This window comes from Mustela putorius, unplaced genomic scaffold (assembly GCF_011764305.1).
Source record: "Mustela putorius furo isolate JIRA1106 unplaced genomic scaffold, ASM1176430v1.1 tig00000281_pilon_pilon_pilon, whole genome shotgun sequence".
NCBI lineage: Eukaryota > Metazoa > Chordata > Mammalia > Carnivora > Mustelidae > Mustela > Mustela putorius.
Window position 1 is genome coordinate 8709700 of NW_025421343.1, and position 16104 is coordinate 8725803.

A 16104-nucleotide genomic window follows, 5' to 3' on the forward strand; every position below is an offset into this window, starting at 1 on the left:
TCTTTATTAAGAAGAACACTCTTGGGACACCTGGATGGCTCAGACAGTTAAGCATCTGCCTTTGGCTTGGGTCATGATCCTAGGGTCCTGGGATCCAGCCCTATATGCTGCTCCCTCTCCTTCTTCCTGCCACTCCCCTGCTTGTACTCTCTGTCAAAAAAATAAAATCTTAAAAAAACAAAAACAAAAACAAAAGAACACTCTTGTGCCTTAGGAAAGTAACTTTTGTGACAGGCTGTCTTTTTTCTGATGGTTGCCTCATTGTGGGTGGAACTGAAAAGGCTAATGTGTTATGGGCTACATACACATTTTACAGCTATCGTTATCTGACAGTCTTATTCTTAATGATGTTACCTTCCTTTTTTAATTTTTATTTTTTTGTCTAGTGTTTGTACTTAAATGTCCTTATAGAGTCTTTCTTTAATTCACTGCATCTAATTATTTAGCAGTCAAAAGAGAGCTAAGTATGTCAGCTCCCAGTGTTACATTCACCACCTCTTAAGTATCGCTTCTGCTTGTATTCATCATCTTAGTTCACATTTATTCAATACTTTTTCCCTCTGGTGTTATCGCTTGCCCTTAAACTGACTGGACATTAATTGTGACTTTGACTAATCACTTTGTTTGCTCTTGGATTTTGGATAAAATAGCGGAAACAACAGCATTTGGACCTTCCGTGTGGATTAGTTTTCTTGATAATCTCCAGTAAAATCCAGAGTCTGCTAATCAGGGCAAATGTTAATGAAAATAAACCACAGCATCCACAGTCTTATGAAGCCGATAAAAAATATGGAGGCCACAGTGACTCACAACGTTTGCTGAACAGACTATGAAACCAGTTTTCCACCCCCGTCTCCCTACTCTCAAACTTCTCACTGGTAGAAAAGAAAGGATCAGAAATCTGTAGGAGATAAGTTGTTTCAGAGATACTAACAGCTTTGTTAGCAAATTAAATAACTCTTATAGTACTAAAAGAAGTTTGGCAGTTGAGATATGTATACAAATCATGATACTTGGAAAAGGAGTGGCAATGAAAATCTAATTTCAAGTCTGGAAATTTTAGCTGGTTAACCAAATGTTGAGACTGATTCATTCGGTTCCCTCAGATCAAATTTACCATTTTGTTTTTATAAGATGAATTCAGAAATAGCATAGCTTTTCAAAAGTCCTTGGTGAGTGACCTGTAACTAATGGGCGTTGATGACCCACCCTTTATTAACTGTTCTTTTACCTTTATCCTGACTCTGGGGACTCAGACTGGGTGTTGGTCCTCCTGAATTGCTTGGAGAGAACTCCACATTGGTTTTCCTTTTCTTGCTTCCCCAAAGCTGGTTACTCCAGTGTGCAATGTCTTACCCGTCTGTGAAAGCACAACGTCCATTGAACTAGAAACTAAACTACCAGTGGGTGTGTTCTTCCAACTCATTCACATACTTTTTTTTTCCTCTATGAAATAAATGGCTGTTTATTTATATGCTAACCCATATAATTCCCCATTTTCCTTAAGAGTAGGTCATGGAATGTGCATTCATGAATTAACAAACAAGGACTATTTTAAAATGACGAGATGATAATGTGTTTTTTTCTAGACAATTGTGCAGATTAGTTTGACAGTTTTTCTTTGGTCTTTAAGGTGACAACCCTTGTCAACACAAGCAACAAAGGCCCATCTGGTAAAAAGAAAGGGAGGTCAAAGAAAGCCCATGTACTGGCTGCATCTGTAGAACAAGCCACTCAAAACTTCCTGGATAAGGGTGAACAGATCGCTAAGGAGAGCCAGGATCTCAAAGAAGAATTGGTCGCCGCGGTAGAGGATGTGCGCAAGCAAGGTAGGAAGAATAATATTGTTCAAGAGGGTTATATATTGATGTGCAAACAATGGATTTATCTCTAGAATCAGTGCATATTTGCTCAAAGAAGTCGTCTTCTGTTTTCCTCAGTATCTGTGCTTGTCATTTTTAATATTTGCTGGACTTAGGTGCATAGACAAATAGAGATGTTTTTAGTTGTGGCAGTAAGTAAGCACAGCTATGAAAGCTTTATGTCCGCAGTTACTACCAGATTTCCGAGTTGTTTTCTCTTGGTAGATGAATGTGGACTCCTGTGTCATACTGGGGCTCTAGGGAGGGCAGGATGAGAATACCTCATACTTACAGAGTCACTGAACGTCCTGGGTTTTAAAGAGGAGGGAGGAGATGACTGTAAAGTAATATAATGAAATTATTGTTGGTTTGTATGATTTTCAAATTTATAACTTCAGTTCACAGCTAGTTAGATCTCTATGGATCAGTTAATTATATAACTAGCTAGTTAGCTATAATGCAATTTTTCAGCATACTTAAAATTTTTAATTATGGTAAAATGCACATAACATAAAGTGTACCATTTTAACCATTTTTCAAAAGTGTATAATTCAGTAGTGTTAAGTATATTCACCACATTGTTGAGCAGCCAATCTCCAGATTTTTTTCATCCTATAAGACTGGAAATCTATCTATAAAACAACAATTCTTCATTTTCCCATTGCCCTAGATCCTGGCAACCACTCTTCTCCTTCTCTTTTCTATGAATTTAGCTACTCTATGTACCTTATATAAGTGGGACCATATAGTATTTCTTAGTGACTGACTTATTTCATTTAGCATAATGTCTTCATGGTTCATCCATGTTGGAGCATGGGTCAGAATTTCCTTCATTTTTAGGACTGAAAATATCTAGTGTATGTATATACCACATTTTCTTTATCCCTTCATCCATTGATAAACATAGGTTTTCTTCCGCCTTTTGGCTATTGTGAACAGTTCTGCTATGAACATAAATATAGAAATACCTCTTTTTCAGTTCTTTTGTGTATATACCTAGAGATGGAATTGTTGGATTATATGGTAATTCTACTTTTAATTTTTTGAGGAACCTCTGTACTATTTTCCATAGCAACTGTACCCTTTTACATTTTCACCAACAGTGCACAAGTGGTCCAGTTGAGCCATATCCTTGTGAACGCTTGTTTTCTTTTCTTTTTTATCATAGTCATCGTAATGCATGTAGGGTGATGGCTCCTTGTGCTTTCCATTAGCATTTATCTAATAATTAGTTATATTGAGCATCTTGTCATATGCTGGTTGGCCTTTTGTCTATCTTCCTTGGAGAAATGTGTATTCATGTCCTTTGTTCACTTTTAAATCAGTTTGTGTTGTTGTTGCGTTGTGAGCTTCTTTATCCCTTTTGGATATGAACCCCTTATTAGATATTGTTTTGCTAATGTGTTCTCCCTTTCTGTAGGTTTCCTTTTCACTCCATTGATTGTGTTCTTTGATACACATAAGTTTTTAATTTTGGTGTAGTTCTGTTCAGAATTTGTGGTTGAAAATGCCAAGGCACCATGAAATCAGAACAGATTACCCCCCAGCCTGGCCTCCTTCCTGTGTTTCCTATGTCATTCAAAGCCCTGCATATGTATCCCACTGCACGTTTCACAAATCCTGGTATCGTTCTTGTTATTTTTCTCTCCTTCCAAATACAGACTGTTACAAAGTCCCATAGATTTTTAATTCTCAAGTATCTCTCAAGTGGACCAGTTCCTGTCTTATTTGTTCAGAAGTACCATGTTCTACCTGCCCCAGGGTTTTAGAACATACTGTCCTCTTTTACATAGTTAAGGATGACTCATTCTGGACATCCCAGCTCAAAGAAAACCTTCCTAAGGAAACCTTTCCTGACACTTTTGTCATACTTTTTTGTTGCTTTTTCCCTTATCACATTGCATAGGAGAGTTTAATATTTGTGAAGTAACCTGACTGATAACTTTCTACCCTGCAATACTATAAATTAATAAAGGTAGAAACCAGACCGTGTCTCTTTGGCTGATCCATGCTCTGCAGTTCTTAGCAGTCAGAAGACTTCAGTGAGTATTTTTTGAATAAATGAAGCAATAGATGAATAAATGTTCCATCCCTTTTCTGCCTACAAAACTACCACTTTTTAAAATTCAGAGATGGATCTTTAGTCCTTGGAAATACCAACCCTCCTTCTCCTCCAACGGCCATCATTCTTCATGCTGCCATCTTCTTCCCTATCTTCTCTCCTCTGAAAGTTAATTTCATTTACATTACCCTAATATAAATTGTTATGTAATTTGAAATGTTATATTTTACAGATTTCATCTAATGTGGATGAAGAATATTTGTATATGTGTTTTAACAACAAGAAAGCTTCCAAGTTTTCAAGTGCTGTTGAAGACTGGTATTGTTTCTGAATTGCAAATGTACACTGTTTGTTTTCATGCATATGTAGGATTTTTCCCTTTCTTTTTTAGGGTGACTGCCATATAATAAATTGCATACATTTAAAGTGCACAATTTTATGAGCTTTGACAATTGTATACACTGTAAAACCATCATCACACTCAGGATTGTGAACCTATCCCTAGTGAGGAGGGTTTTGATTGGTCCCTAGAATGCTTTCTCAAAGCATTTATCTTTTATGGTGATATACTTTCCTTTTTAGTTTTTTACCAACAATCTTTTAGCTTTCCTTTATTTTTTCCCTACAATTTAGTTTTCACACATTCTGTAGAAATTAATATTTCAGTTTTCTCAAAGCTTATACAAGCAATGCTATTTTTTTTTTTTTTGGATGTGATGTAATAACCAACATAGTTCTTGGCCAGCCTGTCCAGGGGATATGAGAGTGGGATTTTTAAAAAAGATTTTATTTATTTATTAGAGAGAGAGAGAATACAAGCTGAGGGAGAAGTGGGAGCCTGACATGGGTCTCCATCCCAGGACCCTGAGATCATGACCCAAGCTGAAGGCGGATGCTTAACCAGCTGAGCCACTCAGGCATCCCGAGAGTGAGATTTTTTGAAGATGCTAGTTTAGGACAGCTTACAGAGGTCACTCTTCTAGAGGATATTTTAAGCTTTCTCTGTATTATCCACCACTCATTATAGAAAAATGATGTATCAGAAGTGATGCCTGTGTGTTAACTCTATACAAGCTCGACCAGTGAGGCACCTGGGAGGCTCAGCCAGTTAAGTGTCTGCTTTTGGCTCAGGTCATGATCCCTGAGTCCTGGGATCGAGCCCAGCCTTGGGCTCCCAGTTTAGTGCGGAGTCTGCCTCTCTCTCTCTCCCTCTGCCACTCTTTCTCTCTCTCTCTCTCAAATATATGAATAAAATCTTTAAAAAAAAAAAACAACTCAACTATCACATGTGCATTTTGCCGAACATTGTCAGATTTAAGGAAATCTGCAATGTTTACTTTAGTCTGCAAAATAACAAGCATTCTATAGGAAAAAGCTTTAGAAATTTTCTTTTTCTGTTTCGCTCATTGTCAAATATCTCTCACCCACAAATAGAGTTCAGATGTCTGTCATATGTGAAAGATGCCTCTTATCTCTGACAACAAGGTCCTCAGGCTCTCCTTCGCATGTGTGCCCGTAGGGCTCTCCTTTCTGCCCTCTGGCCCTTCTCAGTTCTTAGTGTATGATCTCCTTAGCCCATCTGGTTTTATCCATTTTTTCCATTGGCCCCATACCTCGATTTTATTTACAAATGAGAGCCTGGGTTGATTTTCGGAGAGAGAGAAGGAGATCAAGGGGAATAGTTAAGGATTAGAACAGGACTATTTAGTTATTGGAAACTTCAAAACGTAGTGTCTTTCCTCCCGCCCTAGAAATCTACTTTCTTACCTGTAAGATGATATTCAGAAATTATGGGAATGCTGACATTGAGAAATAATATCTTCCTGTAAAGTGGCCCTCGTGTCTGTATATGCTCACTTATCAAATAACGCATAGTTTAGAACTAAAGCTGAGAGGTTATCTGTTACTATTGAGTTGTTTTTGCTTTTAAATCAAATGGTCAGAAGTGTTGCCACTTTCTCAATAATTTTCAGCATGAGTCAAAGCCAGAAGTTTTAATATTGTGCAACTCCATTTTTAGATTTTTGATACAGAAGCATTTCTTGTTGGCTTTTGGTTTTGTTTTGTTTTTTAAGATTTCACAGCATCCATAATTATAACCACTTAATACAGCAAGATTATATATGAAATTATCTAGTTATGCCATTATTGTTTCTAGGCTAACTTAGTGTTGTTTGAATTTCTTTATCATTTGAAAAATGTATTATCTCTTTTAAACCTAAACTCTATGCCAGATTCTTAAAAGTGCTCAGTATGGGGGGGAGGAGTCAAGATGGCAGAGAAGTAGCAAGCTGAAACTGCTTCAGCTAGCAGGAGATAAGCTAGATAGCTTATCTAAAGATTGCAAACACCTGAAAATCCATCGGCAGATCGAAGAGAAGAAGAACAGCAATTCTGGAAACAGAAAAACAACCACTTTCTGAAAGGTAGGACCGGCGGAGAAGTGAATCCAAAGCGACGGGAAGATAGACCCCGGGGGGAGGGGCCGGCTCCCGGCAAGCAGCGGAGCAACCGTGCACAAAATCAGGACTTTTAAAAGTCTGTTCCGCTGAGGGACATCGCTCCAGAGGCTAAACCGGGGCGAAGCCCACGCGGGGTCAGCGTGGCCTCAGGTCCCGCAGGGTCACAGAAGGATCGGGGGTGTCTGAGTGTCGCAGAGCTTGCGGGTATTGGAACGGGAAAGCCGGCTACAGAGACAGAGCCGACAGTGAGCTCGCAGCTCCGTGTTACCTTGAACCGGTCGCAGGCTCGGTGAGCTCGGAGCGCGGCCGGAGGTCAGGCAGACGGGAGTAACTGGGCGCTGTTCTCTGAGGGTGCACTGAGGAGTGGGGCCCTGGGCTCTCGGCTCCTCCGGGCCGGAGACCAGGAGGCCGCCATTTGTATTCCCGTCCTCTGGAACTCTACGGAAAGCGCTCAGGGAACAAAAGCTCCTGAAAGCAAACCCGAGCGGATTACTCACCCCGGCCCCGGGTAAGGGCGGTGTAATTCCACCTGGGGCAAAGACACTTGAGAATCACTACAACAGGCCCCTCCCCCAGAAGATCAACAAGAAATCCAGCCGAGACCAAGTTCACCTACCAAGGAGTGCGGTTTCAATACCAAGGAGAGCAGCAGAATTCCAGAGGAGGAGAAAGCCAAGCACAGAACTCATGGCTTTTTTACTGTGATTTTTTTTAGTCTTGCAGTTAATTTAATTTTTTCTTTTTCATTTTTTTTTTCCTCGCCTTTGGGTAAAATTTTTTTTTAACTGTTACCTTTTTCTTTTTTAACGATTTTTTACTAGTTTATCTAATATATATATTTTTTCTTTTTTACATTTTTCTTAGGGGTTTTCTTTTTTTAAAAATTCTTTTCTTTTCTTTTCTTTTTTTTTTCTTTTCTTTTTGCTTTTTTTTTCTTTCTTCCTTTTTGAACCTCTTTTTATCCCCTTTCTCCCCACTCACGATTTTGGATCTCTTCTAATTTGGTTAAAGCATATTTTCCTGGGGTTGTTGCCACCCTTTTAGTATTTTACTTGCCCCTTCATTTACTCTTATCTGGACAAAATGACAAGACGTAAAAATTCAACACAAAAAAAAGAACAGAGGCAGTACCGAAGGCTAGGGACCTAATCAATACAGACATCGGTAATATGTCAGATCTAGAGTTCAGAATGACAATTCTCAAGGTTCTAGCCGGGCTCGAAAAAGGCATGGAAGATATTAGAGAAACCCTCTCGAGAGATATAAAAGCCCTCTCTGGAGAAATAAAAGAACTAAAATCTAACCAAGTTGAAATCAAAAAAGCTATTAATGAGGTGCAATAAAAAATGGAGGCTCTAACTGCTAGGATAAATGAGGCAGAAGAAAGAATTAGTGATATAGAAGACCAAATGACAGAGAATAAAGAAGCTGAACAAAAGAGGGACAAACAGCTACTGGACCACGAGGGGAGAATTCGAGAGATAAGTGACACCACAAGACGAAACAATATTAGAATAATTGGGATTCCAGAAGAAGAACAAAGTGAGAGGGGAGCAGAAGGTATACTGGAGAGAATTATTGGGGAGAATTTCCCCAATATGGCAAAGGGAACGAGCATCAAAATTCAGGAGGTTCAGAGAACGCCCCTCAAAATCAATAAGAATAGGCCCACACCCCGTCACCTAATAGTAAAATTTACAAGTCTCAGTGACAAAGAGAAAATCCTGAAAGCAGCCCGGGAAAAGAAGTCTGTAACATACAATGGTAAAAATATTAGATTGGCAGCTGACTTATCCACAGAGACCTGGCAGGCCAGAAAGAGCTGGCATGATATTTTCAGAGCACTAAACGAGAAAAACATGCAGCCAAGAATACTATATCCAGCTAGGCTATCATTGAAAATAGAAGGAGAGATTAAAAGCTTCCAGGACAAACAACAACTGAAAGAATTTGCAAATACCAAACCAGCTCTACAGGAAATATTGAAAGGGGTCCTCTAAGCAAAGAGAGAGCCTACAAGTGGTAGATCAGAAAGGAACAGAGACCATATACAGTAACAGTCACCTTACAGGCAATACAATGGCACTAAATTCATATCTCTCAATAGTTACCCTGAATGTGAATGGGCTAAATGCCCCTGTCAAAAGACACAGGGTATCAGAATGGATAAAAAAACAAAACCCATCTATATGTTGCCTCCAAGAAACACATTTTAAGCCCGAAGACACCTCCAGATTTAAAGTGAGGGGGTGGAAAAGAATTTACCATGCTAATGGACATCAGAAGAAAGCAGGAGTGGCAATCCTTATATCAGATCAATTAGATTTTAAGCCAAAGACTATAATAAGAGATGAGGAAGGACACTATATCATACTCAAAGGGTCTGTCCAACAAGAAGATTTAACAATTTTAAATATCTATGCCCCCAATGTGGGAGCAGCCAACTATATAAACCAATTAATAACAAAATCAAAGAAACACATCAACAATAATACTATAATAGTAGGGGACTTTAACACTCCCCTCACTGAAATGGACAGGTCATCCAAGCAAAAGATCAGCAAGGAAATAAAGGCCTTAAACGACACACTGGACCAGATGGACATCACAGATATATTCAGAATATTTCATCCCAAAGCAACAGAATACACATTCTTCTCTAGTGCACATGGAACATTCTCCAGAATAGATCACATCCTCGGTCCTAAATCAGGACTCAACCGGTATCAAAAGATTGGGATCATTCCCTGCATATTTTCAGACCACAATGCTCTAAAGCTAGAACTCAACCACAAAAGGAAGTTTGGAAAGAACCCAAATACATGGAGACTAAACAGTATCCTTCTAAAGAATGAATGGGTCAACTGGGAAATTAAAGAAGAATTGAAAAAAATCATGGAAACAAATGATAATGAAAATACAACGGTTCAAAATCTGTGGGACACAACAAAGGCAGTCCTGAGAGGAAAATATATAGCGGTACAAGCCTTTCTCAAGAAACAAGAAAGGTCTCAGGTACACAACCTAACCCTACACCTAAAGGAGCTGGAGAAAGAACAAGAAAGAAACCCTAAGCCCAGCAGGAGAAGAGAAATCATAAAGATCAGAGCAGAAATCAATGAAATAGAAACAAAAAAAACAATAGAACAAATCAACGAAACTAGGAGCTGGTTCTTTGAAAGAATTAATAAAATTGATAAACCCCTGGCCCGACTTATCAAAAAGAAAAGAGAAAGGACCCAAATAAATAAAATCATGAATGAAAGAGGAGAGATCACAACTAACACCAAAGAAATACAAACTATTATAAGAACATACTATGAGCAACTCTACGGCAATAAATTTGACAATCTGGAAGAAATGGATGCATTCCTAGAAACATATAAACTACCACAACTGAACCAGGAAGAAATAGAAAGCCTGAACAGACCCATAACCAGTAAGGAGATTGAAACAGTCATTAAAAATCTCCAAACAAACAAAAGCCCTGGGCCAGACGGCTTCCCGGGGGAATTCTACCAATCATTTAAAGAAGAACTAATTCCTATTCTCCTGAAACTGTTCCAAAAAATAGAAATGGAAGGAAAACTTCCAAACTCATTTTATGAGGCCAGCATCACCTTGATCCCAAAACCAGACAAGGATCCCACCAAAAAAGAGAGCTATAGACCGATATCCTTGATGAATACAGATGCGAAAATACTCAACAAAATACTAGCCAATAGGATTCAACAGTACATTAAAAAGATTATTCACCACGACCGAGTGGGATTTATTCCAGGGCTGCAAGGTTGGTTCAACATCCGCAAATCAGTCAATGTGATACAACACATCAATAAAAGAAAGAACAAGAACCATATGATACTCTCAATAGATGCTGAAAAAGCATTTGACAAAGTACAGCATCCCTTCCTAATCAAAACTCTTCAAAGTGTAGGGATAGAGGGCACATACCTCAATATCATCAAAGCCATCTATGAAAAACCCACCGCAAATATTCTCAATGGAGAAAAACTGAAAGCTTTTCCGCTAAGGTCTGGAACACGGCAGGGATGTCCATTATCACCACTGCTATTCAACATCGTACTAGAGGTCCTAGCCTCAGCAATCAGACAACAAAAGGAAATTAAAGGCATCCAAATCGGCAAAGAAGAAGTCAAATTATCACTCTTCGCAGATGATATGATACTATATGTGGAAAACCCAAAAGACTCCACTCCAAAACTGCTAGAACTTATACAGGAATTCAGTAAAGTGTCAGGATATAAAATCAATGCACAGAAATCAGTTGCATTTCTCTACACCAACAGCAAGACAGAAGAAAGAGATATTAAGGAGTCAATCCCATTTACAATTGCATCCAAAACCATAAGATACCTAGGAATAAACCTAACCAAAGAGACACAGAATCTATACTCAGAAAACTATAAAGTACTCATGAAAGAAATTGAGGATGACACAAAGAAATGGAAAAATGTTCCATGCTCCTGGATTGGAAGAATAAATATTGTGAAAATGTCTATGCTACCTAAAGCAATCTACACATTTAATGCAATTCCTATCAAAGTACCATCCATCTTTTTCAAAGAAATGGAACAAATAATGCTAAAATTTATATGGAACCAGAAAAGACCTCGAATAGCCAAAGGGATATTGAAAAAGAAAGCCAACGTTGGTGGCATCACAATTCCGGACTTCAAGCTCTATTACAAAGCTGTCATCATCAAGACAGCATGGTACTGGCACAAAAACAGACACATAGATCAATGGAACAGAATAGAGAGCCCAGAAATAGACCCTCAAATCTATGGTCAACTAATCTTCGACAAAGCAGGAAAGAATGTCCAATGGAAAAAAGACAGCCTCTTCAATAAATGGTGCTGGGAAAATTGGACAGCCACATGCAGAAAAATGAAATTGGACCATTTCCTTACACAACACAAAAATAGACTCAAAATGGATGAAGGACCTCAATGTACGAAAGGAATCCATCAAAATCCTTGAGGAGAACACAGGCAGCAACCTCTTCGACCTCTGCCGCAGCAACATCTTCCTAGGAACAACGCAAAAGGCAAGGGAAGCAAGGGCAAAAATGAACTATTGGGATTTCATCAAGATCAAAAGCTTTTGCACAGCAAAGGAAACAGTTAACAAAATCAAAAGACAACTGACAGAATGGGAGAAGATATTTGCAAACGACATATCAGATAAAGGACTAGTGTCCAGAATCTGTAAAGAACTTAGCAAACTCAACACCCAAAGAACAAATAATCCAATCAAGAAATGGGCAGAGGACATGAACAGACATTTCTGCAAAGAAGACATCCAGATGGCGAACAGACACGTGAAAAAGTGCTCCATATCACTCGGCATCAGGGAAATACAAATCAAAACCACAATGAGATATCACCTCACACCAGTCAGAATGGCTAAAATCAACAAGTCAGGAAATGACAGATGCTGGCGAGGATGCGGAGAAAGGGCAACCCTCCTACACTGTTGGTGGGAATGCAAGCTGGTGCAGCCACTCTGGAAAACAGCATGGAGGTTCCTCAAAATGTTGAAAATAGAACTGCCCTATGACCCAGCAATTGCACTATTGGATATTTACCCTAAAGATACAAATGTAGTGATTCAAAGGGGGCACATGCACCCGAATGTTTATAGCAGCAATGTCCACAATAGCCAAACTATGGAAAGAACCTAGATGTCCATCAACAGATGAATGGATCAAGAAGATGTGGTATATATGCACAATGGAATACTATGCAGCCATCAAAAGAAATGAAATCTTGCCATTTGCGACAACATGGATGCAACTAGAGCATATCATGCTTAGCGAAATAAGTCAAGCAGAGAAAGACAACTATCATATGATCTCCCTGATATGAGGAAGGGGTGATGCAACATGGAGGCTTAAGTGGGTAGAAGAAGAATAAATGAAACAAGATGGGATTGGGAGGGAGACAAACCATAAGTGACTCTTAATCTCACAAAACAAACTGAGGGTTGCCGGGGGGAGGGGGTTTGGGAGAAGGGGGTGGGATTATGGACATTGGGGAGGGTATGTGATTTGGTGAGTGCTGTGAAGTGTGTAAACCTGGTGATTCACAGACCTGTACCCCTGTGGATAAAAATATATGTTTATAAAAAATAAAAAATTTAAATAAAAAAAAAACAAAAACAAAAAACAAAAAAACAAAAAAAAAAGTGCTCAGTATGAGGGGTGATGATATTTTTACTCTAGATTATTCCAGTAGAAGATTTTCCTGTACTTTTAAGTTCTAACCTGCAAAAAAAAAAAAAAAGTGTGATAGAATCGCTGTTTAAAAAAAAATGACAAAAATAAGTCATCGAAATAGATATTAAATAATATAAATCACTATACTTGAAATTTGGAACTCTTGATATTTTAGACTTAGGTAAAGATGGAATATTTGGTCAGGGATTTGTGTGTGTGTCTGTGTCTATGTCTGTGTGTTGTGTATCTGTTTTATCATAGCTAAGGTAAAAGTAATTACATATATGTATATTGTCTCCTAAATTAAATTTAAACTTCATCAGGATAGGAACAATGATGTGTACATATTTCTACTCCCAAAGTACTTAGCATGGCCACTCTAGCACATGGCAGGTCTTTATATTGAAGCTCTGGGCAAACAAAGCTTGGGACAGAGAATACCAAAAAATTTTTTTCTTTTTAAGATTTTATTTATTTATTTGACAGAGACACAGTGAGAGAGGGAACACAAAACAGGACTAGGAGAGAGAGAAACAGGCTTCCCACTGAGTAGGGAGCCTGATGCTGGGGCTCAATCCCAGGACCCTGGGATCGTGACCTGAGCCGAAGGCAGATGCTTGATGACTGAGCCACCCAGGCACCTCGCCAAAACATTTTTAATCTTTACCGTTAAGACATTCCTGGATTGGAAACTCTTTCTGCACTATGGATTAGTCTGGAGTTCTCAATATTGCCTGAAAAGCTTTTGAAACTCTTGATGTTCAGGCCTTAATCCTTTAAGTTAGAAACTGTGGAGTAGGACCCATGCATCAAGGTTTTTTTTAATTCCCTAGGTGATTCTCAGAGTCCACAGTCTCTCGTGGTTTGTCTCCTCCTCCAATTTCCCCCAACTCACTTCTCTCCATTCCTGATGTCTTCTGTGTTATTCCTTATGCTCCACAAGGAAGTGAAACCATATGAAAATTGACTCTCTGCTTGACTTATTTCACTCAGCATAATCTCTTCCAGTCCTGTCCATGTCAGTACAAAAGTTGGGTATTCATCCTTTCTGATGGAGGCATAACACTCCATTGTATATATGGACCATGGGGGCAGTGGGGGATTTGGTGAGCTTGGTGGTGGGTATTATGGAGGGCACATATTGCATGGAGCACTGGATGTGGTGCATAATCAATGAATGCTAGAACATTGAAAAGAAGTAAAAATAAAATGGAAAAAAATAAATAAAATAAAAAATAAATTTAAAAATTCCCTAGGTGACTAATCCTCATCTTGTCCATTATCTACACTTCAATGACTCATCAATCCCTGTTAGTCAGCTAGTATTTCACAATAGGAAACAGATGACAGTCACTCATTTTAATAGGTCTATAAGCCTGTAGTTTGCATAGAATTAGAGAGATGAGATTTACATAGTAGAAACAGCCCGATAGTCTATATTAATTTGTTGTGGATAGATGTATTCTATGATAAATGATGTCTTTTTTTTTTTTTTTTTAAATGATGTCCTATAATGCCTGACCTTCTGAAGGTACTCTGAGAATATACTTTAAGTGTATACTAGGGAACCAAATCTGTAGGACAGTTAATATTTAAATTGCTTTTGGAAAAGAAAGGTATGAGGCCGGAATTAGCAAGGAGGAAAGCTAAGCATAGATTAAAAATCTGTCAAGGGTAAGCATTTCAGGTTGAAGCAACATGATTTTTAAAGGTAAAGAGATACAAACGATACTGATAATTGGGAAATGGAGAGCAAAGCCTTGATTTGATGAGAAGTTTCATATTCAGGCATAGTTAGAAATCTGTTAAGATGATAAGAAGGGACTATAGTGGGAAAATTTAGCAATTAGGCTGTGTATAGACAACATGATGCAATAAAGACAGGAAGAAAAGAAGGAAGCTAGCTGATAGGCTCCTACCCATTTAAGTGATATTTTAGAAATTATTTTGGTAACCTCATGGAAAGTTGACTAAATCAGAGAAAGATTGGACTCCGATTGCTTATATGTTACTGTAGAGGTACGTTGAGGTTCTAGGACTGGGATGGTGGCAATAAAAAGAGAAGTAAGAAACTAGATATTACAAGCATCATGAAAAAGAATAAAAGATTTGCCATTTCTTGAAAGGGAGAAATAAGAGTTAATATTTATTCTAGATTTTTGTCTCTAGACAACTTAATTGGGATATCTAAGGGGTAACAGGGATGGAGAGAAGTGACTTGATTTTAAACATCGATGAATGAGAGGAACTGCCTAGCAGATGGTTAATGCTATGGGAATGGAACTTTGAAGAAACAGAGAAATTTGACATCTTTTGAGTTGATAAATGAAGCTTTCAGAGACAGGTTTTTTTTTTTTTTTTTTTTTGAGTAATTGCCAATAGATATATAGAGAAGAATAAAGAGATGTAGGTTCAGTTTTGGATGAAAGGCTCAATTAAGATTACAAGATGGGATAGAAACAGAGAGGAGAGGCATGCCCTGAAATATGACCAGAGAACAAAGATAGTACAGAATCCTGAAATCAAAGAAAATAGAATATTTTGCAAAGGAGACAGTGATCAATCTAGACTCCATAATGCTCTTGCAGTTACATCAGATTTTTCTGAGATCCGGGAGGATAAATAATGAAAAAATTGCCTTGGATTTTGCTAGAAAGGTATCATTAATTTTATTTAAAAGTTTATTTTCAGGAAGCTGAAGGAACACAGTAGATGGTAAAGTAATGGATTTAGAGGAAAGCTCACCATAGTTTTCTTTGGCCATCATTGTACTATATACATCATTGTACTTTTGCTTCTGTAGATAGTCTGGTACTCAAATGAGGGATTATATGTTATGATTTTATGTATCCCTGGGCCTGGCACATAGTGAGTACTTATGGCATGATTCAAAGATTGCCACAATGTGGAAAGGGAAAAATCAAAGAGTGATTGGAGAAAATAATTAAAAGCAAGCAAAGAGTATGATTTTTTGTTTATTTGCGTATTTTGTTGAGCCCAAATCAGAAGTATCCAAGCATAGACCCAAGAGAAGGAACCACTGGTGAGAGTGATCATAGAACAAAGGGAAAAGGCTCAGGTTGGTTGCATGCGATAACACAGAAGGTACATTTATTTATCTAGAAAACAGGTAGGAAGGAGGAGAAATGTACCCAACAGTGGGTTTTAGAGAAAAGACTAGAACCAAAGTAGATTGGTTGAAACTATCTCAATTGTTTTGAACAAAAGAGGAGGTGGTTTTAATGAATCCTGTATATATCTAATATTTGACCACCGTTGTAGATTATTTAAAAAAGTTTATCTGTAACCAGCATCTGTGTGGGTCTCTCATATGTTTCTAAGGCATTTATTTATTGAATAGAACTGATTGTTACTGCAGCTGAAAAGGCCAATTTATAATGGGCTTAATTGTCTAAGAATTTTTAAATTTATTTGGAATGTACTAGCATCTGCTAGCAATGGGATGCTCACATATTG

The 16104-nt window shown here is 38.1% G+C and overlaps 1 protein-coding gene across 6 annotated transcripts in view; it reads left to right on the forward strand.

The window, feature by feature from the left end:
* Positions 1–16104, forward strand: part of CTNNA2 (catenin alpha 2) — a 1140635-nt gene that overhangs the window by 244756 nt on the left and 879775 nt on the right. For all 6 annotated transcript variants that reach the window (XR_006606450.1, XM_045079083.1, XM_004742297.3 and 3 more), the window contains exon 3: positions 1634–1829. Coding sequence is in view for 5 of the 6 variants with exons in the window: in XM_045079083.1 (XP_044935018.1) it covers positions 1634–1829 (196 nt within the window). In the remaining variant the exon portion in view is untranslated. The remainder of the gene's footprint in view (positions 1–1633; positions 1830–16104) is intronic.